At 41.2% G+C, this 23,664-nt stretch overlaps 1 protein-coding gene, 1 long non-coding RNA gene and 1 other non-coding gene across 6 annotated transcripts; 1 reads left to right on the top strand and 2 right to left on the bottom strand.

Moving 5' to 3' along the window:
* Positions 1-6,354: 6,354 nt before the first annotated feature.
* Positions 6,355-13,659, bottom strand: LOC115142459 (BUB3-interacting and GLEBS motif-containing protein ZNF207-like). Of its 2 annotated transcripts, XM_029681946.2 has the most exons (11): positions 13,485-13,659; positions 12,829-12,955; positions 12,589-12,724; positions 12,277-12,468; positions 11,957-12,038; positions 11,700-11,764; positions 11,023-11,156; positions 8,666-8,764; positions 7,739-7,969; positions 7,352-7,508; positions 6,355-7,187 (listed from the first exon to the last, which is right to left on the bottom strand). In XM_029681946.2, the coding sequence occupies exons 1-11, from the start codon at positions 13,523-13,525 to the stop codon at positions 7,042-7,044; spliced, it is 1,410 nt and encodes a 469-aa protein (XP_029537806.1). In that variant the 5' UTR covers positions 13,526-13,659; the 3' UTR covers positions 6,355-7,041. The 2 variants fall into 2 exon arrangements, with proteins under 2 accessions (XP_029537806.1, XP_029537807.1); XM_029681947.2 differs by lacking the exon at positions 8,666-8,764.
* Positions 11,550-11,678, bottom strand: LOC115143824 (small nucleolar RNA SNORA49). Its single transcript, XR_003865720.1, has one exon. It is a non-coding gene; the product is annotated as a small nucleolar RNA SNORA49 (small nucleolar RNA).
* Positions 13,660-15,177: 1,518 nt separating the features above from the next.
* LOC135560177 (uncharacterized) lies at positions 15,178-17,251 on the top strand. 3 transcript variants are annotated; one of them, XR_010458740.1, is made up of 3 exons: positions 15,404-15,921; positions 16,053-16,167; positions 16,859-17,251. It is a non-coding gene; the product is annotated as an uncharacterized LOC135560177 (long non-coding RNA). The 3 variants fall into 3 exon arrangements; XR_010458741.1 differs by having other exon boundaries at positions 15,178-16,167; positions 16,404-17,251; XR_010458739.1 differs by having other exon boundaries at positions 15,178-16,167.
* Positions 17,252-23,664: the final 6,413 nt, after the last annotated feature.

Raw genomic sequence — 23,664 nt, forward strand, 5'->3', positions numbered from 1 at the left:
GGAGTGTTTTCAAATGAACTTTACAATCATTATTTTACAACAGCCATCATGTACAGTGCCTTCCAAAAGTATTCACACCCCTTGACTTTTTCTATTTTGTGTTACAGCCAAAATTTTAAAATTTATTCAATTGAGATTGTGACACTGGCTTACACAATACCGCACAATGTTTAAGTAGAATTGTTTTTTAAAAACTTTTTACAAATTAATTCAATGTAAAGCTGAAACGTATTGAATCAAAAAGTATTCAACCCCTTTGTTATGGCAAGCCTAAATAAATTCAGGAGCGAAAATTAGCTTAAGTCACATGATTTGAATAACTCTCTCAATCATGTACCCCACACATACATATAAAAAAGGTCCCCGAAGCTGAGCAGTGAATTTCAAAACATATTCGCCACAAAGACCAGGGAGGTTTTCAAATGCCTCGCAAAGGGTATCTATTGGGGTGGGTACAATTCAAATAAAAAGCAGACATTGAATATCCCTTTGAGCATGGTGAAGTTAACACTTTGGATGGTATATCAATTGTGGTAGAAGACTTAAGTAACATAGATAATTAAGATGTCTTATCTGCATAATATTCTTATATGATATGCTTGTTATTAGAATGTATCCCTTTGGACTCTGGTGTTGGTAGTTGCACTTCCTCCCTCAGCTGGGGCCCAGAGAGGGGAGAAGTCAGGCTCGTCTTTCACATGCCGCTGGTGCTATGCAGAATATCAGAAAATATCAGAAAGAGAAATATGACAGGAGGGAACATTGTCTTCATATGTGAATGTGTCTACCTATTCTAAACCATGTGAAGGGATGGCGCGATTGATGAGGAACCACTTCTCCACAATGTCCGTGAGCCAGTCACTCCCTCCTTGGGGGAGATAAGGTCTGAGAAAAGATGTGGGGGTAGTGTCTGGAACCATTGTATGTCATCTCTGATGTTGCACCGGTCCTGCGGGAGTGTATGACCTAGAGCAGGGGTGTCAAAGTCAAATGGACGGAGGGCCAAATAAAAAAATCAGCTACAAGACGAGGGCCGGACTGTTCGAATGTTCATTGAAAAATTTTTAAATGACGCATATAGTCTAGTGAACCTAATTGAACCTACTGAAAACCTAACAAATATATTACAATATGATCAGATAAATAAAGCAATATTTTCTTATGGCTCTGTCAGTAATCTTTAATTTTCAACAGACACAAAAGACAAATTTCCTTTATATAAATATCCCCATAACATGAACATTAAATGAAAGAAACCGGTATTCAAGGCACCATCAGTAGACTATATTTTCTATTTTAGCAAAAGTGGGCTAAATTTACTTCAAAGAAAAAACAATAATAGCAATTTTCTATCATCCACTCAACTGAAATATTTTTAAAATATAATTGGATTGAAATACAAAAAAAAATAAAGTGCAAAAATCTATTAATCAAAAACAACACTTTGTTTAAGGAGAAGTAACATGCAGTGAAAACAAATATTAAATTTTAACTTTTAAACTTGAACTGAGTAAAAACTCTAAATATGTGATTGCACAGTAATGTTCACTTGTTTGAGGTTGAGGGTGATACTTGGTGGTGTCCCATCTTTTCCACAAGTTCATCAATGTTCGGGGTAAGGCTCTGAGCTGAAGAAATCCTCAGAATTGAGTGGAGGTGTTCAGCAGTAAGTCGACTTCTGTGTGATGTTTTGTTCAGGTTCATCAAAGAAAACAGTTGTTCACACAGGTATGTGCTGCCAAACATAGACAACGTTTGAGCAGCCTGGATGCGCAGCTGGGGCATTGTGCCGGGAGGAAACGGGCGAACTCCGCAGCACCCACTGCCGCATATTTTGCCCTCAGTGCATCATTGCATTGGAGGTCAATCAACTCCATTTGGAGGTTTGGTGGTGAGCTTTCCACGTCAACAGCAAATGGGTTACCGAGCAGTTCCAACCTGCTTTTTGTGCTTCAAAGTCAGCAAATCGGCGTCGAAAGTCAGCGGCAAGCATACCTATTTTATCAGCCAACTGTGTGCTCGGGAACGCACTGGTAGAGAGCTTCTCTTTCATGGTCTGGCAGCTGGGAAAGTGGCTCAAATTTTCTTTCCGCATCTGCGTCTCCCACAGAGTCAGTTTGGTTTTAAATGCCTTCACTGTACTGTACATATCAGAGATGACACGATCCCGACCCTGCAGCTGCAAGTTTATTGCATTCAGATGACTCGTAATGTCACACAGAAAAGCCATTTCACACAGAAACATTTCGTCTCGGAGTTGTGTTGTGTCTTTCCCTTTGCTGTCCAAGAACAGACAAATCTCCTCACGAAGCTCGAAACATCTTTGAAGCACCTTTCCTGGCTTAGCCATCGCACCTCTGTGTGATAAGGCAAATCACCATGCTCCGTTTCTAACTCCGTCAGAAATGCCTTGAACTGGCGGTGATTCAAACCTTTGGCTCTGATAAAGTTAACTGTGCGCGTGATGATGCTCATTACATGCTCCATTTTCAAGGCTTTACCGCACAACGCTTCCTGGTGTATGATACAATGATAAGCTGTCAGCTCACCTGTCGCGTTTTCCTCTTGCATCTTTTCCCGTATCTTCGCCACCAGTCCGCTCCTGTGTCCACACATCGCAGGTGCTCCGTCGGTTGTCAAACCCACGAGAGTTTTCCCAAGGCAGCTCCATCTCATTTACACATCTTGACACCTCTTCATACAAATCATGCCCGTAGTTGTGCCATGCATAGGACGTAAAGCCAAAAACTCCTCTGTCACGCTTAGGTTGGAGTCCACTCCGCGGATGAAAATTGACAACTGGGCAATGTCAGAAATGTCGGTGCTCTCATCCACAGCCAAGGAATATGCAATAAAATCTTTTCCCTTTTTCACAAGCTGCTCTTTTAGATTGATGGACAACTGGTCTACTCTCTCGGCAATGGTGTTTCTGCTCAGACTCACATTTAAAAAGAGTTGCCTTTTTCTGGGCAAACTTCGTCACAAACTTTAATCATGCAGTTTTGATGAAATCCCCCTCCGTAAATGGCCGGGCTGATTTAGCGATCTCTTCTGCCAAAATAAAACTGGCCTTGACAGCAGCCTGGCCTTGTGATTTGGCTTTTTGAACAGAGCCTGTCGAGATTTGAGGCCTCGTTTTAATTCCTCTGCCTTTGTAGCCTTTGTTCCATGTCCATATTCTTGTTTTTGTCCGCGTGTTTCGTTTCATAATGTCGTCTCAGATTATACTCTTTCAGTACCGCCACACTTTCTCCACACAGAAGACACACAGGTTTTCCAGCTACCTTCGTGAACATATACTCCGACTCCCACCTTGTTTGAAACCCCCGGTTCTCAGTATCCACCTTCCGTTTTGCCATTTTTGATGGGTATCTGAAAGTTAATTTTACTGTGATGCTGACGACTGCTGTGCCAATAAATATTGAAATGAAGCAGCCTACTGCTCGGTGCGTCACCTTTGCATTGTGGGAAATGTAGTATTGGTGCGTGTAAAAGATCTGCGGGCTGCCGGCTTGCTGCGGGCCGGTTCTAATAATAAATCAAGATCATCCCAGGGGCCGTAAAAAACCTTCTTGCGGGCCGGATGTGGCCCGCGGGCCTTGACTCTGACATATGTGACCTAGAGGCTCACTCCCCTGTGTCCAGGCGTGTGGTCAAGAAGGGGTTTTACTTGAGATGGAAGTATCTTGAGTTGACAATTGAGTTATGCCATAGAATTAATTGGTGCTTTGAAGTACCAGGAATGAGATCGGAGCCTCGTCTTAGGGGCCAAACTAAATAAGAACAGACTTCAAAGCAAATGCTATCTGGTGGGATACTCCTTTCTCATATATCAAGTTACACCCTGTGACCCATTCCATGCATCTGTTGTTTGTCAGGAAGACTAAAAGGGCGTATCTTTTCTATAAAAGATATGTATTCTTCGTATGTCAGAGCTACTCACCACAACACTTGGAAGTGTTGAGCCGACCAGCCTTATCATTATAGAAGCAATGACTCTATACTTTATTCAAAACGCATTAATAAGGAAAGCAATGTCCTGATTGGTGCTTGACCTCGTCTCTCCTCATTGATTAGAATTTCTACCACACAATACACCCAGTCACTACGAAGAGGAAACCGTTCAGGGATTTCACCATGAGGCCACACCCACCATTACAAAATGCCTACAAAATATTTATCTGCAAAGATGAGATGGTTCTGCAAATTCAAAATAAAAAGGTACATTTGCATTTAATGGTTGTGATCAAAAACTGATGATTGATCCAACATTGTAGTTACTCCACAATACTAACCTAAATGACAGTGAAAAGGAAGCCTGTACAGCATAAAACACGTGGCAAAGAAATGTACTTTATGTCCTGAATATAAAGTGTTACGTTTTGGGCAAATCCAATACATCAATGACTACCCCTCTTCATATTTTCAAGCATGGTGGTGACGGCTGCATCATGTTATGGGTATGCTAGTCGTCAGCAAGGACTAGGGAGTTTAGGATAAGAAGAAACAATAGCGCTAAGCACATGAAAAAACCCAAATGAAAACCTGGTTCAGTCTGCTTTCCAAAAGACACAGATACAAAATGTACCTTTCAGCAGGACCATAACCTAAAACACTGGTCAAATATACACTGGAGTTGCTTGAATGTTAATGAATGGCCTAATTAAGAGTTGACTTAAATCTGTTTTAAAATCTATGGCAAGACTTGAAAATGGCTGTCTAGCAATGATCAACAACCAAATTGACAGTTTGAAGAATATGCTAATATAATACAATCCAGGTGTGGAAAGCTCTTAAGACTTACCCAGAAAAACTGTGAATGTGAACAGAAAATGTGCTGTAATGGCTGCCAAAGGTGATTCTAACATGTATTGATTGACTCAAGGGGTTGAATACATATGTATTTAATTTTCAAACATTTCACTTTGCCATTATGGGGTTTTGTGGGTAGATGGGTGAGAATCTATTTCATCCGTTAAATTCAGGCTGTAACAACCAAATGTGAAACAAGTCAAGGGGTAGGAATACTTTCTGAAGCCACTGTACATCATAGCCGATGTGAAATCCTACTTACCAAATGAGTGGGGTAAAAATGTGTCCAGTTTCCACCAAGCTGCCCCCTTCACCACCAGACAGAAAGAGGCAACAATGGCACACCACAGCATTCAACATTCATTATATTTGTATGCAACCAAATGGTGTAACAAATCTTGAGCAAGTACTTTAGAATAACTCTACAATACTCAAAACAATGTACAAATCTTGGAAAAACTCCCAAAATGCATTACTTCAGATTCAATAACTAGTTACTACTAAACGGTACACCCGGTGCAAGATACAGCCACACTATGGTAAGGGAATGGGTACTTACAGATATAACTGACCTGTTTCGCAAGAAATCTGTGTTTTAGGCTGAAAAGCAGATAAGGACATTACCATCAAAATAGACATGGGCTTACAAAAAGTTTCAAAGTAATGGTTTTTCGATTTTAATATGCTATGCAGTGTTTCCCCTAGTATTTTTTTCCAACAGCAGTGGCAAAGTTAGCATGTGGGGGTAGTGGGCATGGCAAATGGCACATTTTAGCGGCCCTCCTCTCAGCCACAGAGAAACTGTAGCTGTTCTAAAAACAAATGTTCTACAATTCGACACATTTTGCCATGGTTTATGCATTGTTCCTAATTTATCTAAATGACAAACCAAATCAAAAGGGGCCCTATATCATTACTTTTTTTTTTTTACCTTCTCCAACTGTCTAGTCTTTATTTTGGCGATTTTTAGTCTTCAAATATATTGCGCCATTATCGTTTCTATATTCCTGGCCAATTTATTTTTTGCAGTGGCGGCTACGGTTTAGCAGCGGCACAACGCAGCTGCTAAATACATATAGGGGAAACACTGATGCACCATAGTGGAATAACACCAAATAAGGCCCTCTGACTTGAAAAGCTAAACTCCTGAACGGTATAGTAGGCGAGTAGGTGGTTTAGGAAAAATACACCCGACATCAAGTAAAATGTATATTTATCATCAACCACTCACAGAGTATAGAGCACTTGCATGCAAATGTTAGTGAACCTAAGGTGAGGAAGATAAACTGATTCAGGGTGCAGGTTTAAATGATTGAATTACTATTAAAGAACATCAGGCTATAAACGTATCTGCATCAAGACAATTTGTATATTAAAACATGTTTAAAAATACCAGATCTGGAATGTTGACATTCTATTATTTGAACAATATTTCATAAATACAACATTTATGTACAAACCTTCATGATGAAGGTACTAACCTCCATGGTACAAACCTTCATGAAGCCTCATCCCCATCCATGGGTCAGGAAGAAAACAGTGTTGGATTTTAAGTGAGTTTTATTACAACATAGATAGTTTAAAACAGTACAGAGAATAAGTTCACACAAGTTACCCTTTTGATCATGGAATAAACCTGAAATAAGAATGAAGCTAGAGACTGATAGATAATAATAATCCATGGTAAACTACTAAACAGTTGGAATCATCATCATAAAGGAGGACCCTCACCAACCATACGGTTGGGGACAGGGCGTCCAACAACACACAAGTGTGCTGTGAGGGCCTCATCACCGACTTACTCTACACAACAGAAAATCATATATTTACAGGAAACTTGCCTTTTTGTAAGGGGAGGGCGATACGATCATGTTACTCCAGCAGCGAGCAGTCAAAACAATATGAACCATATTTAACACACTTCACTTCTACAAACCTGAGTGAAACATGAGAAGAAAAACACCATACATGTATCAAATCTGCACAACGACAAAGTTGTCATTATCAACAAGTTGTTTTGTGTGTTTTGTTGTTTCTATGTTTTTCCCCATTAAAGATGTCATGTTAAATGTCCGTGTGCTGCGTATATATATTTTTTTTCATTAATACTTTTCTTCACCATCACTGGTTGGTCTTACAGCTCATTGGCTTGGGCTAGTTTTAAAAAGCACAAGGTGAGAAAAGGTTTAACCTCCAAACCTAGTGAGGGGTCGGGTCGTTGCGACTGCTTCAGTATCGTCCCGCAGGAGACATGACGGGGGGCCGCATGCCCATGGGAGGCCCTCCTTGGTATCCCATCGGAGGGCCCTGCCCATACGGAGGCATCCCGCCCTGCATGTAGCCAGGCATGCCCTGGGGGGGACCACCATACTGACCTGGAGGGAGGAGGAAGTATATTGAAACATCACAATCACAATGCAAGCAAACGCAAAAAAAACATGTTAACTGGTATGATACTTGTGGTCTTTCGTGCCATCAAAGCCTACAAGTTTCTCTCCATCAGTTAATTTTTTGGTCTAGTGATGCCATAACATCTTACCATGCATGGGGTGCCTCATGCCAGGCTGCTGCGGGGGCATGCCCTGCTGTGGGGGCATCATGCCGCCCACGGCCGCCACAGGAGGGGCAGACATGTGGACCTGCCCTTGCCTGGGCACGTTACGCTGGTACCGGGGCAACTGAGCCCGTCGCTCCTCCTGTTACCGGGCAGACGGACACAGAGAGGATTCTTAGACAGGACACAACACTAGCCTATCCCTTTCAGTGCAACGGCAAGGACAAATCACAACTCAATTACATTATATTTGACTAATTTGTTTTAAACAAATATAACAAGTAACAACAGTAACGCGACAGAGAAAAAAAATGTACTTTCTCATTCATTACTTACTGTGAAAGGGCAAAACGCAAAGCAGGAGCAACTTACCAGTGAGATATCCTCATCAGGGTGGATCAACTTACTGGTTGCACTCATGGTGGTGAGGGTTGCTGGCTTACTGGTCACTGTGGCGGGGGGCTTGGCCACAGTGTTACTAGGGGGGTTAGAGGAGGATGAGGAGGCAGAGGACTGGGTGTAGGCGGGGAATGTTGCTTTGGGAGGGTCAGAGGAGGTGGAGGGCGCGCTGTGGGGCACAGCTCCAGAGGCACTCTGCTGAGCCTGGGAGACCGGAAGGAAGATGTACTGTCAGATGGGTGAGTGACTCATCATGATCACACACACACAGATTACAATGCTCTCCTCTCATAGGAATCAGATATTCAGACATTTGACCTACTGACTCCTTAGAAGGGCTTTCTAAACAGAATTTGTCCCATGGTTTTTGACCACAACAAGCGATTGGTTGATTCCTCAGATTTTCACAAGCAGAGTGCACTGTACATCAAACTAACGCTGAACAGATTAGCACTTTAAATGACTGGAAAATATCAGTTCAGCTGAGACACTCAAGAAAAACTCATATCATATCACACATTGCTGATGAGCATTGCATTGTGCAAAATACCATCTGAGGAAATCCATGACAAGTCAGGGGAGGGGGAAAATAAGCAGAAAGCAAGCTGTGCCTAAACAAAAATACATATTTTAAATCACCAATTCAGTGCTAAGAAAACTAAGGCAGGCCACACACAGGCATGCAGCAAGTCCTCCTAAGGGAAAGCCGATCGTCAGCTCATCCTTTTGGTGGAGCGGTTCACAAAAATGCACACGGAATGACAAAAAGCCTGTTGAATATGTTAACTTAAGTTCATATGTCAAAACACAGACATTTTGTAGCATTCCCAACCAAATCAAGCTGATACGCTGCATGCCACAGGAGTCTATAGGACATGGAAGTGAAAGAGTCCTGCCTACTTGTGGCGTGTTAGAGAACAGAGGCTTAGAGGCAGCAGACTGAGAGTCTGCAGTGCTACTGGGAGAGGCTGTGATGGTGTTTGGAACATGAGAGCCCATCTGCAGCATAAAGAAGAGAGGCAGAGTGAACAACACTAGCAGAACCTAGAGTGAATACCAGCAGCTCTGGAGAGGAAAACGAGGAGAGGGCATTTTGATAATGAGCTATAGTTCCTTACTATGGATGCATTACTGATACAACTCTGCTATTGCTGCTCCCTATTAGGCTTGGGCGGTATACCATATTACTGGGGTATTTGGAAATAGCCACAGGATGGTTTTTCAATACCGTTGTAACTATTTCTTAGAAGATTGCATAAATATGAATATTTGTTGCTACATTTCAAGTAAATACCCACAGCCAACTTGTGCAATATGGTAAGAGATAATGATTGCGTATTTCATTTCACCTGTCAGAATTTTTCATTATGAAGCTAGTACCCAGTCACATGGTGTTTGTTTACAAGCACACAATAACGAGACACCAGAGCCTTGTGAGTCATTCATTGTTATGCAGCACACGCCAGGTGATCAGGTCACAGTATGTTATTCACAACTAAATGTTCACCAGCTAGGTGTTTTATAACTTTGAAGTAAAAACAGTCTAAAATGTGCTAAATGCTCTGCAGCTGTACATTTGGTTTGCTAATTTAGTCGCTAGTTAGCTATCCAGCTAAGTGGTTAGCGTCTTACAAAATTAATTATATTGCCGGTAACAGCAGAAAATCCCCTCTTGGATCAAGAGCCTTGCTGTCTAATAATTGTGTTGTGCGGTCCGCAAACTGTAACATCTCTGAGTTACTTTTAGACCTTTGTGAGCTGGGATGTCTGTCCTGAAAATAGTTTAGGTCAGAGGCCATCTACATGTTCACAATGCGCTCTTTACCATTTAGTTTGCATTCTATGGGATTTTACATGTACTTGTTAGCATTGCTAACCTTTGGATTACAAAAGCTCAGTTGGGGTTTGAAAATAATGTCCTTTGTGTTCAGTGCCGGTATTACCGAATATACCAATAGGGCACAAGGTCAGTATGAAGGCATGACACTCTGGATACTGCCCAAGCCTACTCCCCACCATTAAACCTGTTAAGCCTACCCCCTACTTTTTCGAACATTCTGTTAAAAATCACGCAACATTTCAGCGTCCTGCTACTCATGCCAGGAATATAGTATATGCATATGATTAGTATGTGTGGATAGAAAACACTCTGACGTTTCTAAAACTGGTTAAATCACGGCTGTGACTATAACATAACGTGTGTTTCATCGAAAAGCGCAAGAAAAACTGATCACCGAAAACTGGAAAATATATCAATGCGCCACTTGCATGTATTGTCTATTGGAAAACAAATTACATGGGGCTGAGATTGCAAGTCCTACAGCTTCCACACGATGTCACCAGTCTTGTCAATTGCCTGGGCTTTGTTTCTTGGTCAAACGAGTAAGAGAGAGCCCATTCCTTCCGGTCTCCGACAGGATGTTTTGGAGTAGAAATTTCCGAACATGATTTCAAGACGTGGAGCTATTGAATACACATCGCCCCGTGATCAATTTGATAGATTATTAACGATATTAACGTTTACTAATACCTAAAATTGGATTACAAAAGTATTTCGAAGTGTTTTGTGAAAGTTTATCGTCGACTTTTTTAATTGTAAAAAATGACGTTGTGTTTTAAAATGCTGTTTTTTCCTGGATCACACACTTTTCATAGATCGATATTTAGGGTATATATGGACCGATTTAATCGGAAAAAAAGACCCAACAGTGATGTTTATGGGACATCTAGGAGTGCCAACAAAGAAGATCGTCAAAGGTAATGAATGTTTTATATTTTATTTCTGCGTTTTGTGTAGCGCCGGCTATGCTAATTATTTTGTTTACGTCCCCTTCAGGTATTTCGGGGTGTTGCATGCTATCAGATAATAGCTTCTCATGCTTTCTCCGAAAAGCATTTTAAAAACCTGACTTGTTGGCTGGATTCACAACGAGTGTAGCTTTAATTCAGTACCCTGCATGTGTGTTTTAATGAACGTTTGAGTTTTAACGAGTGCTATTAGCATTTAGCGTAGCGCATTTGCATTTCCAGATGGCTAGATGGGACGCATGCGTGTCGGGTGGACTTAAGAGGTTAATGATGATATTCTGATAGTATGCATGTGCCTGAGTTGAGATGAGCGCACCAGTACAACCATCTTAACACAGAGGAAATCCTCTTGGTAAATTATTCCATTTAAAATTAACAAAGTAAACCAATGAGACAGTTATGACAAGATACAGCTCCATCCCACCTCGCCTCTTGGCAAGGTGACCCACCTGTACTGCGCTGGGGAACAGGGGCTTGCTGACGGCAGCAGGGGCTGCTGCGGAGGGTCGGGGCATCCCTGCCGGGGTGGGGACCTGGGCCATGTGGGGCATACCAGGACGGTGACCCATGTGGGGTGGCATTCCTGAAGACAAGACATCAGGTCTCAATATCAAATCACAGTCCTTTCTCCAGGAAGTTAGGGAATCCATGACAAATATCATAGCAGGTCGTTTCTAGGTCATGATAGAATTGAGAATGAACATGATTTTGCTCTACTAGAGCTAGGACAATAACCACTTATCGTGGGCATTTTGCTGATATCGTTCATTATGATAAATAACCTATAGGGCCCTACTAGAGAAATGTGAAGTTTGAAACAAAATAAGTTTGATAACCGGACAATTGACAGCTACAACATTCAAAGTAGTAGTAGTATTTTCAAGGGTAATATTAAAACTGTGGTGCACATTCATGTTGTAAGCTTATCGTTAAATAGATGTGTCCACGTCGCCCAGCTCTATGCTAATATTGTGAAATTGTCAGCTCTCTCACAAGCCTCATATAGGAGAATAGTCCTAGGTGAGAGACAGCCACAGCGCTCTATCCCCTGTCAATGCCATTCCACCCCACTGGGTACAGAGTGACTGGAGTAAGGGAGGGGAAGAGGGGTACCGACAGCACTTACCTGGTGGCATACCAGGCATCCCTTGCATCATTGGAGGCATCATCCCTCCCATCCCATGCATCATGCTGTAAGGAGATCAAACCAACAGGTGTGAGTTACAATCTGAATGATCAAATCTAACTGTCTGATGTTTTAATGATAAGGCAGATCCTGCAGCGACGGACCAGTTCAGGGCGACATTTAACTCCTGCAAAGAGTGAGCAAACGCATTGAGGGAGGAAAATGTCACCCACTGAGTAGTATGAGTTAGTACTCACCCTGGTGGCATTCCGTGCATACCAGGGGGCATCCCATGCATCATGGGCGGGACACCGTGACCTGGCATCATAGGGGGCATTCCTGCATTGGGAAGAAAAGGAAACTAGATTTTAACCAATACACCAGGTATAATTTATTAACCATTATTTGGTGATGCTGGGAAATTTTTTTTCTTCTCCAGTTTGTGGTTTGTTCAGAATGGGCATGATTCATTCACAATTCAGAGCAGTTGAACATTTTTGCCAATCATCATTACTTGATGCAAATGTCTTTACTGGCAGAACACAGCAATCGTATGGCCATTCAGCCCATGTTCTACCTGAGTAAGCTCCTGGTGGCATGCCTGGAGCCCTGGCCCCGGGGGGGATGCCTGGCTGGGCCATGGGAGGGACATAGCTAGCCTGGGGCTGGGCAACAGGCATCTGCTGCTGAACGAACGAAGGGCCTGGAGCATCATCATCGTCGTCATCCTCGTCAGAGTCGTCCTGATTCTGCTTCTTCTTCTGGCTCTCTGAACACAAAGTAAAGGGGTATTTTAGCCACACAGTAGTTCTTTAAGATGATTTGTTCTGGCTGTAGACTTCTATGGTTCTCAGTACAAATGCAGGAAATTACATTGACACTAACTAACCCTGTTTTTGTTCTAATGTCCGTCTCCTCTCCTGCATATCCTTCTCTGGAATTCCTTCCATGCCATAGATTTCCAATTCTATGTCTACCCTTCCAGGTATGGCATTGGGGACCCCGTCGATGGTCTCTTTGTGAACCTGAAAGACACATGACCCACGCCATCAATGATTCATATAACAAATAAAAGGTATGACCACACAGATTAATGAATAACCAACATGTTGTTAATGTGAATACCAACCTGCATACAGTGGATTGCCAGCCCCGGACCAGTGTACAACTTCTTGTGACATATATGGCACTTAAAATGTTTGGCCTTTTGATGTTGGATGAGGATCTTTTCATCATCGAAATCTCGATTACAATACCTTCAAGTTGTGAATTAAGGAAATGTCATAGAGTATATACTAACGTTAGCAAGCTAGCTAGTTGGCTTCATTCAATCGAGGGCGCCTCCCCCCTGCTATTAACGTTGCTCCTTTAATTGAACGTAAGGTATAGTTACTCTTTGAGCACAACTTCTGACCACCATCTATGACAGACAAGGTATGCCGACTAAGCGTCATAAACTGGGTAGTTGCAGATAGCTACATAATGAATACAATAAGTTACTATGCTAACTAATAATGCCGCTAGCTACTTAGCTAACATAGCTAGTTTTCAACCTAAAATGTTCGTCAATATACACCATTTGAGTTTACTTTGTTGAGATAAAACTAAAAAGAGTGTTGGAAAATTACATTGCAACAACAGTATTACAGAAATACGACAAAGTATCAAAAGTGCGAACAGGTCTTGTGAGGCCTACATTATCTTACTTCGCTAGCTACCTTGCTAAACATTCGAGCACTCACTTTCCTTTCATGCGTTTTGTCTATTCCCCAAACCAAAGGATACCAGCACCATGGCTTCATCTGCTTCTTCTTCTTTCGCCCCATCTTTCATATAGTACTTGGAAAGCTAACGTAGAATAACAAACACTGAAATTCGTTCTTATTATGTCATAAACATTAGCGACATGCTGTATGACAACGCCGAAAATGGCGCTTCTTCAAGTGGAGGAAGTGGATTATATGATTTGCACCCACAATGCTGTGCTGATGGAAAACGTGCACAATTCCCTAAACAAAAGTGCTTTAAATGCGTCTTTCCAGTATATTGACGAAGTTGTATTTTTTTGTGGGATTTGGTCCGAAATCATCGGAAATTAATCATCATACGAAATTATTATATTATTTTATGTTTTTCTGCTCGCGTCATTTCAATGCATTCTGTGCCGGTGTAATAACTTTAATGTCCACATGGGAGCGACATGGCACCATACTATTGTATGGTGATGAAGGCGTCAATGCTGTGAGCAATTCAAATGTCGATAAATATATATATATATATATCCTTATAATAGAACAACAATAATTAAGCAATAATGCACGAGGGGATGTGGTATATGTCCAATATACCACGGCCAAGGGCTTTTCTTACTCGCAACGCGGAGTGCCTGGATACAGCCGATTAGCCGTGGTATATTTGCCAAAAAAAAAAAAACCCGCAAGGTGCCTTATTGCTATTATAAACTGGTTACTAACGTATACGGTCTGATATACCACGGCTGTCAGCCAATCAGCATTCAGGGCTCGAACCACCCCGTTTATAATACTGAATAGCACAAACTTGCAATGCATGCCATGCATTATGATATGGATGTTCAATTTCATTTGATTCAATAAAATGTTCTAGAAAAATGTATTAGATCAGCACATGGACTCAATAGGGCCTAGATTGCGAGTCCCCCAGCCCAGTGCCTTGCATATAACATTACATTTAAGTCATTTAGCAGACGCTCTTATCCAGAGCGACTTACAAATTGGTCCATTCACCTTATGACATCCAGTGGAACAGCCTCTTTACAATAGTGCATCTAAATCTTTTAAGGGGGGTGAGAAGGATTACTTTATCCTATCCTAGGTATTCCTTAAAGAGGTGGGGTTTCAGGTGTCTCCGGAAGGTGGTGATTGACTCCGCTGTCCTGGCGTCGTGAGGGACGCACACACACACATACATTATATATATATAAACACACACACACACATATATATATATATATATATATATATAAACACACACACATATATATATATATATATATATATAAACACACACACATATATATATATATATAAACACACACACACACACACATATATATATATATATATATATATATATATATATATATATATATATATATATATAAACACACACACACACATATATATATAAACACACACATATATATATATAAACACACACACACATATATATATAAACACACACACACACATATATATATAAACACACACACACACACATATATATATAAACACACACACACACATATATATAAACACACACACACATATATATATATAAACACACACACACGCACACATATATATAAACACACACACGCACACATATATATAAACACACACACACACACATATATATAAACACACACACACACACACACATATATATAAACACACACACGCACACATATATATATACACACACAGTGGGGCAAAAAAGTATTTAGCCGGCCACCAATTGTGCAAGTTCTCCCACTTAAAAAGATGAGAGGCCTGTAATTTATTTCATAGGTACACTTCAACTATGACAGACAAAATAAGGGAAAAAAATCCAGAAAATCACATTGTAGGATTTTTAATGAATTTATTTGCAAATTATGGTGGAAAATAAGTATTTGGTCACCTACAAACAAGCAAGATTTCTGGCTCTCACAGACCTGTAACTTCTTCTTTAACCCTTTCATGCATGAGTTCCAAATATCTCTAACGGTCGCCCCAGCGTGAGTTTTTTTATGCACGTGATGTTAGAATGTTCTCTCCATTCCAGAATGTGATTGATACGTAACAGTACATTTTATCCGCGCTGCCCTCAAACTAAAGCACGCAGCCTGTTTATATTTATAGGTTGTTTTAACTTCAATTTCAAATGATTTTTAAACAAGTTTTTATTTTCTAAAAACAGTTTGAATTTAGGTGTGTTACGCCTCCTCATTCATTCACATAAAAATAGTCATTTTTACTTTTGCGGATAATTACATTTTTGGGACATTTCTGACACGGACAAAATTCCCCAAGCACTACCCAATCGTTTGTGCAGTTCACGTCTGCAGACATTTGCTCATCTCCCGTCAGAACAGGATCTGCACACGTGTTCACATTTTCTATTCCACATTTCTATTGTAGCGTACTGTATGTATGGAGCATAATATATTTGTGTATATTCTTTATCACCGCGGACACGTGAGGTAACGTTACTCATTTTATAACCTTTATGGTGTTATAGTCAATCGTGCTTACGTAGCCACATTCTTCTATTAGCTCTGTAAAACAATGCTAAATGCGTCAGAGAAGTATTATCTTGTGTTGCATTTTGAAGCTACCCCATGGCCTTATGACTCTCAAGTGGTGCAGCGGTCAAAGGCACAGCACATCAGTACTAGAGGCGTCACTACAGACTCCCTGGTTCAAATCCAGGCTGCGTTTCCATCAAAGTAAGTGCCTTATTACGTTATAATAGTTATAATAATAGTTTCCGTATGCCGTTTCTGCTGTAGCTGTAGATCATAATATATTCCTTATAACTGCGGACACGTGAGGTAACGTTACACATGTTATAACCTTTATGGTGTTATTGTCAATCATGCTTACCTAGCTACATTATTCTATTAGCTCTGTAAAACGATGCTAGTTGCGTCAGAAAACTATTAGCTTGTGTTGTATTTTGAAGCTACCCTGGCCTTATGACTTCCAAGTGGCGCAGCGGTCTATGGCACTACAGACACCCTGGTTCAAATCCAGGCTGTATCACAACTGGCTGTGATTGGGCGTCCCATATTGCAGCGCACAATTGGCCCAGCGTTGTCCGAGTTTGGCCGGTGTAGGCCATCATTGTAAATACTAATTTGTTCTTAAATTACTTGCCTAGTTAAATAAATAAAAGATATGACCATGGTTTGTTTATTTGGTCTATTCAGCATAGCTCTGTTCTGCCCTGCCTTGCCCCCTTGTGGAGCTCAAAAGTTAATTTCTTACTGTTATAACTCAAATCTGTGATTTTGTCAATGCAATAAACTATTTTTTTTATAGCAGTGTTTATTATGTTACTTCTTTGTAGTATTGTTTTATTGCTATATCCTTATATTGTATTCTAATGAATAATTCCTCTTTATTCTGTACTTTCAGAAACCAGAAACATTATTTGTCAATATCATAACTGGAGCTGGACATCTTTGGAGCTGAAGAATGAGGACAGCTTTTGTATGCTAACGTACACTCCTTAACAGTTGTACTGGATGAAAACACAGCAAGAAAACACATATGCCAATATGTAATATTAATCTATTTTATTGCAGTACTGGTAGTTGGTTCAACAACTTGTTTTACTAGAGGACAAAAAACTGAATATGCATAACCCATATTTAATATCCATGCAGTGACTGAACAACAACTGCATTTCCACCCCCATCTCTAAGGCATAGTATCATGGCTGCAACAACACTGAATGGCGCAGAGTGGGAGGTTACGTGGTTGACTGCCGGCACGCGCTACTTGTATCAATAAATCACTATCAGAAAATGTTTTGTGTGGTAATTATTTGTGTATTTACGATTTTATTCACATGTTTTCAATTCTAGGTGACAAATCATGCATTCCGATTCTTGCACAGATTGTAATGGGCACATATTATGTGTGTAAAATACCTTTTTGAAGGTTGTACTGATTATGATGAGCTAAGCTAATTCCAGCTGTGTATCCATGTTTGTTGACATACAATGCATTCTGGGATTCACGTCTGTTTGACCAAAGATGTTATAACAAAATGAGGTGAGTAAGAGTTCACTTTTTTTTTTTTGAGGACTTACGGAAATTCATGGTGGGATGTGAACGACGGTAGATGACACAGCCCTTCAACATGCATACTACAAACAGACCAAACTCATCTCGTCTTCTCTTATTATCTTCGGTTTCTGTGAGGAAAAAATGCATGGCTGCGCGCTGAAACTAATGTCGGATTACTTTCGATTTCTATAAAGTGTTTTACCTAGTTATTTCGATCAATGGTGAGCTCACTCACCCGTGATGTGATTGATTATATACAGTAATTGCTATTAGCTAATTCATATTGTAGTTTACGTCAGCCGAGAGTTAGAAAATATGACTGCTTGTGTTGGGTCAATCTTTCCTCAGCGCTAGGACAAATGTAGCCTACATTTTTCCGGTTAGGATGATTGTGTTATGCTATATCTTCTGTGAATATCTGAACAATCCATCCAAAAATAAACTGCTGACATTCTGGACATAACTTTGTAAGGACTGTGTTTGTGTAAATAGTTTCTGAAAAAAGTGTGGCCAGCTCAAACGCTGATTGTTGCGTCATTCGAAACTGCCGTTCTAAACGAGCATTCTAAATGAGTGTTCTAAACACACGGGTGTGATCGTACGCTTCAGGGACCACTGTAGAACGATCACACCCATGTGATGGTACGTGTGAAAGGGTTAAGAGGCTCCGCTGTCCTCCACTCGTTACCTGTATTAATGGCACCTGTTTGAACTTGTTATCAGTATAAAGACACCTGTCCACAACCTCAAACAGTCACTCTCCAAACTCCACTATGGCCAAGACCAAAGAGCTGTCAAAGGACACCAGAAACAGAATTGTAGACCTGCACCAGGCTGGGAAGACTGAATCTGCAATAGGTAAGCAGCTTGGTTAGAAGAAATCAACTGTGGGAGCAATTATTAGGAAATGGAAGACATACAAGACCACTGATAATCTCCCTCGATCTGGGGCTCCACGCAAGATCTCACCCCGTGGGGTCAATAGGATCACAAGAACGGTGAGCAAAAATCCCAGAACCACACGGGGGGGACCTAGTGAATGACCTGCAGAGAGCTGGGACCAAAGTAACAAAGCCTACCATCAGTAACACACTACGCCGCCAGGGACTCAAATCCTGCAGTGCCAGACGTGTCCCCCTGCTTAAGCCAGTACATGTCCAGGCCCGTCTGAAGTTTGCTAGAGAGCATTTGGATGATCCAGAAGAAGATTGGGAGAATGTCATATGGTCAGATGAAACTAAAATATAACTTTTTGGTAAGAACTCAACTCGTCGTGTTTGGAGGACAAAGAATGCTGAGTTGCATCCAAAGAACACCATACCTACTGCGAAGCATGGGGGTGGAAACATCATGCTTTGGGGCTGTTTTTCTGCAAAGGGACCAGGACGACTGATCAAGTGTAATGGCTAGGGAATGCGCTTGTTTGTGTTGTGTAACTGGTTAGAATGCCAAAACGAAAGACCCCCCCACAAAAAACCCAGTTTCAATTAACTGTTGACTGCAAAGTAGGCCTACTTGGCAGAAGAACATCATGATGAATTGCCTATCAATCAGGTGGGCATTTGTTTTGCCACATACATGCAGCACAGAATATTTTTTCCCAGACATCAAAAGTGGTCTCCTGATGTGGTTTAAGCACTGTCGTGGACCAATGTCGTTCCTATGAAAAAGTGTGATTTTTTTGTGAAAACCTGAAGAAAAAAAACTGGGGGGAATCAGAATTCTTCAAGGAAAAAAAGTCTTATTATTATTATTAATTATTCATTTATTTTTGTGAAAAAATTAAATACAAATATTTTAAAGGCCCTAGATACATAGGTGAGGGTGTCAAATCCCTTAGACTTACTGTGCAAGTGACAGACTTGGCTGTGCTGGACTGGAGGAAACGTAGCTGGAACCCCAGGGCCCCGGGGTAGTCAGAGGTGGTTGGTACGGTGGAGGTAGGTGGCGAGCCAGTGTCCAGGGTAGAAATGGAGGGCTGGGGTGCAGGCTCCGTTGCAGACACCTCAAACAGACTCGGATCAAATTCCACCTGGAGAGGGGCCTCCATCATGAAATTATCATATCCCACCCAAGACTCGGTTACAGGTGGTTGAACTGCCCTGATATGAGAGAGAGAGAGAGAGACTTTACATTACAAGTGCCCATCCAAGAAGGCTCAAGGTCTTTCAACATCTTAGCTAGCAGTCATCATCATAAATCAAGTCGAAAATCTACTGGCAAATCCTTTTTATCCTTGTCATATGGAGAGAAGAAATTATAGATAAAACGTATCGGTGCTAATCGGCCATTGGACCTAAACATTACACAGCAAGTTGGAAATCGCGAATTCAACAATGATTGGTTTGGAAGGAATCAGTGGCTAACTGCAAGCTTTGCAAAGCAATCACTAGCCTGCTATTCAGTGGTGGCTGTGTGGTCCCAAGTCTGGGTCTCTTTTCCAAGTTTAAAATGATAAACATTCAACATTGGCCATGCTGTCAATCCAGCATGATTTCTGCCACGCTCAAAACAACTGTTAACTTGTAACTGAGAAATCTGACCAGTGAGTTCAAGACAACTGGGAAATTAGGAAAAAACAAGTTTACTTTTTGAACGGTCATCCAATTCGGAATTGTAAGTCGGGAACTCTGGCCTTTTATAGAGCTACAACCTGAAGATCACTGACGTCATCATCATTTGATCTAGTTTTTTTTCCAGAGTTCCCAGTTGTCTTGAAAGCACCATAAATCCAGAGAATGCCAGACTTTGATGACAAAATCTACCCAAAAGGACAGCCGTGCCACCTTCATGTTCAAGTGAGCACAGCACAACAAGGTGAGTCCAAAAATGTATTGTTTGCTGCTCCATAAATTATGTACTATGCCAGGGAGATATGTAGCTAAGAAAGTAATACTAAGTGTATGTTGTGTAATAGGCTGTTAGTCATCCATGTGCTGCACCCTAATAATTTGGTCAATTTTTCCCTCTTAATTTCACCTAACGTTACTGTTCTTACTTGGTGGTGCACATGTAGCCTATAACCTGTTTTAGAGAAATGTAATCATCGCATATTGGAAGAGCTTTCATTGTCTGCTTATATGTCCCCTTTATTTATCCTACGGTTCTGACTTGGTGTACAGGGAGAACACTGTAAGAACAGGCCAATGTTCTGAATGGTGTCGCTGTACATTTTAAAAGTGCTGAACAAATAGTTATATTGACTACGTCGGTCCTAGCTCGCTCATTAATGTCTTAATCGAAAATGCAGATTGCCTCTTATCCCCTTGTCGTCCCCTTATGCCATTGTTTCAACATCTCAATTGTCAGCTATGTTTTTTTAAAGACAGTAAATGAGTCTGAGTGAACTGTTTGGATACCAGACAAGGCTCTACTGATAGCCAGGTGTAGCAGTGGTTATGTGTTGGGACTGCTGTTGCAATTTGCTGCTGGGACAGGTTTACAGTGCATTCTGAAAGTGTTCAGACCCTTTGACTTTTTCCACATTTTGTTACGTTACAGCCTTATTCTAAAATTGATTTTTTTTAAATTCCCTCATCAATCTACAGACAATACCCCATAATGACAAAGGGAAAACTGCATTTTATTCATTTTTGCAAATGTATTAAAAAATAAAAAACGGAAATTCCTTATTTACAGAAGTATTCAGACCCTTTGCTATGAGACTCGAAATTGAGCTTAGGTGAATCATGTTTCCATTGATCATCCTTGAGATGTTTCTATAACTTGATTGGAGTCCACCTGTGGTAAATGAATTGATTCAACATTATTTTGAAAGACACCTGTCTGCAACAAACAAAAGACACCTGTGGACAAACAAAACCCCACAAATTCTGACAAACTCCAAGCATTGATTATGCAAGAATGGGCTGCCATCAGTCAGGATGTGGCCCAGAAGTTAATTGACAGCATGCAGGGCGGATTGCAGAGGTCTTGAAAAAGAAGGGTCAACACTGCAAATATTGACTCTTTGCATCAACTTCAAGTAATTGTCAATAAAAAGCCTTTGACACTAATGAAATGGTTGTAATTACAGTATACTTCAATATTCCATAGTAACATCTGACAAAAATATCTGAAGACACTGAGGCAGCAGACTGTGAAAATTAATATTTGTGTCATTCTCAAAACTTTTGGTAATGACTGTACATTGTTCTCTCCAAAATGACTTTACAATTCTGTCATGTCTGTCAGAGATAGGCTTTCTGCAGGGTTATGTATATCTTACCTATCAGATGAGTATCATTTTCTGACTTAAATAGAAGTCCCTCATATTGTTATAGTGTTCTTAATTGTGAAGTTGTTCATGTTCTCAGCTCCATCCTTTGAAAACAGACACGTGAAACGATTCTGGGGATGAATCTTCAATATGTACCCTTTCTTCCTCTTTAGTGCATTTAACAATATGTCGCAAGTAAAAGGCTTGGAAGGCGAGTTGATACATTTCCAAGTCTGGAAGTTCAAGAAAATATGGTTACATTTACATTTACATTTAAGTCATTTAGCAGACGCTCTTATCCAGAGCGACTTACAAATTGGTGCTTTCACCTTATGACATCCAGTGGAACAGCCACTTTACAATAGTGCATCTAGGTCTTTTAAGGGGGGGGGGGGAGGGGGAGAAGGATTACTTTATCCTATCCTAGGTATTCCTTAAAGAGGTGGGGTTTCAGGTGTCTCCGGAAGGTGGTGATTGACTCCGCTGTCCTGGCGTCGTGAGGGAGTTTGTTCCACCATTGGGGGGCCAGAGCAGCGAACAGTTTTGACTGGGCTGAGCGGGAACTGTACTTCCCGCTCAGATGATAATGTGAGTGTAGCGAAATGCTTGTGCTTCTAGTTCTAACAGTGCAGTAATATCTAACAAGTAATCTAACAAATTCACAACTACCTTATACACACAAATGTAAAGGGATGAATAAGAATATGTACATATAAATACACGGGTGAACAATGGCCGTGCGGCATAGGCAAGGTGCAGTGCATGGTATAGAATACAGTATATACACATGAGATGAGTAATGTAGGATATGTAGACATTATTAAAGTGGCATTATTTAAAGTGACTTTATTGAATCCATATAGTACATTTATTGAAGTGGTCAGACATTTGAGTCTGTATGTTGGCAGCAGTCACTCTATGTTAGTGATGGCTGTTTATCAGTCTGATGGCCTTGAGATAGAAGCTGTTTTTCAGTCTCTCGGTCCCAGCTTTGATGCACCTGTACTGACCTCGCCTTCTGGATGATAGCGGGGTGAACAGGCAGTGGCTCGGGTGGTTGTTGTCCTTGATGATCTTTTTGGCCTTCCTGTGACATCGGGTGCTGAAGGTGTCCGGAGGGTAGGTAGTTTTCCCCCGGTTTGTGAGTGTTTTAGGTATCAAGCCACATTTCTTCAGCCTCCTGAGGTTTAAGAGGCGCTGTTGCACCTTCTTCACCACGCTGTCTGTGTAGGTGGACCATTTCAGTTTGTCTGTGATGTGTACACCGAGGAACTTAATACTTTCTACCTTCTCCATTACTGTCCCATCGATGAGGATGGGGGGATGCTCCCTCTGCTGTTTCCTGAAGTCCACAATCATCTCCTTTGTTTTGTTGACATTGAGTGAGATGTTATTTTCCTGACACCACACTCAGAGGGCCCTCACCTCCTCCCTGTAGGCTGTCTTGTCGTTGTTGGTAATCAAGCCTACCACTGTAGTGTCATCTGCAAACTTCATGATTGAGTTGTAGGCATGCATGGCCACACAGTCATGGGTGAACAGGGAGTACATGAGAGGGCTGAGAACGCACCCTTGTGGGTCCCCAGTGTTGAGGATCAGCGGGGTGGAGATGTTGTTTCCTACCCTCACCACCTGGGGTCGGCCCGTCAGGAAGTCCAGGACCTCGTCCAGCTTAATGACAATTTTGGAGGGTACTATGGTGTTAAATGCTGAGCTGTAGTCGATGAACAGCATTCTTGCATATGTATTCCTCTTGTCCAGATGGGATAGGGCAGAGTGCAGTGTGATGGCAATTGCATCGTCTGTGGACCTATTGGGGTAGTAATCAAATTGGAGTGGGTCTAGGGTATCAGGTAGGGTGGAGGTGATATGATCCTTGACATGTCTCTCAAAGCTCTTCATGATGACAGAAGTGAGTGCTATGGGGTGA

The sequence above is a fragment of the Oncorhynchus nerka genome, linkage group LG15 (genome assembly GCF_034236695.1).
Source record: "Oncorhynchus nerka isolate Pitt River linkage group LG15, Oner_Uvic_2.0, whole genome shotgun sequence".
NCBI classification, from domain to species: Eukaryota; Metazoa; Chordata; class Actinopteri; order Salmoniformes; family Salmonidae; genus Oncorhynchus; species Oncorhynchus nerka.

Excerpts from the sequence above, each read along its gene's own strand:
- LOC115142459 (XM_029681946.2), bottom strand. The coding sequence starts at position 13,525 with ATGGGGCGAAAGAAGAAGAAGCAGATGAAGCCATGGTGCTG. Across the intron at positions 12,956-13,484 it reads CAGATGAAGCCATGGTGCTG|GTATTGTAATCGAGATTTCG; the intron begins GTATCCTTTGGT and ends CACAACTTGAAG. Across the intron at positions 12,469-12,588 it reads GACATTAGAACAAAAACAGG|AGAGCCAGAAGAAGAAGCAG; the intron begins GTTAGTTAGTGT and ends CTTTGTGTTCAG.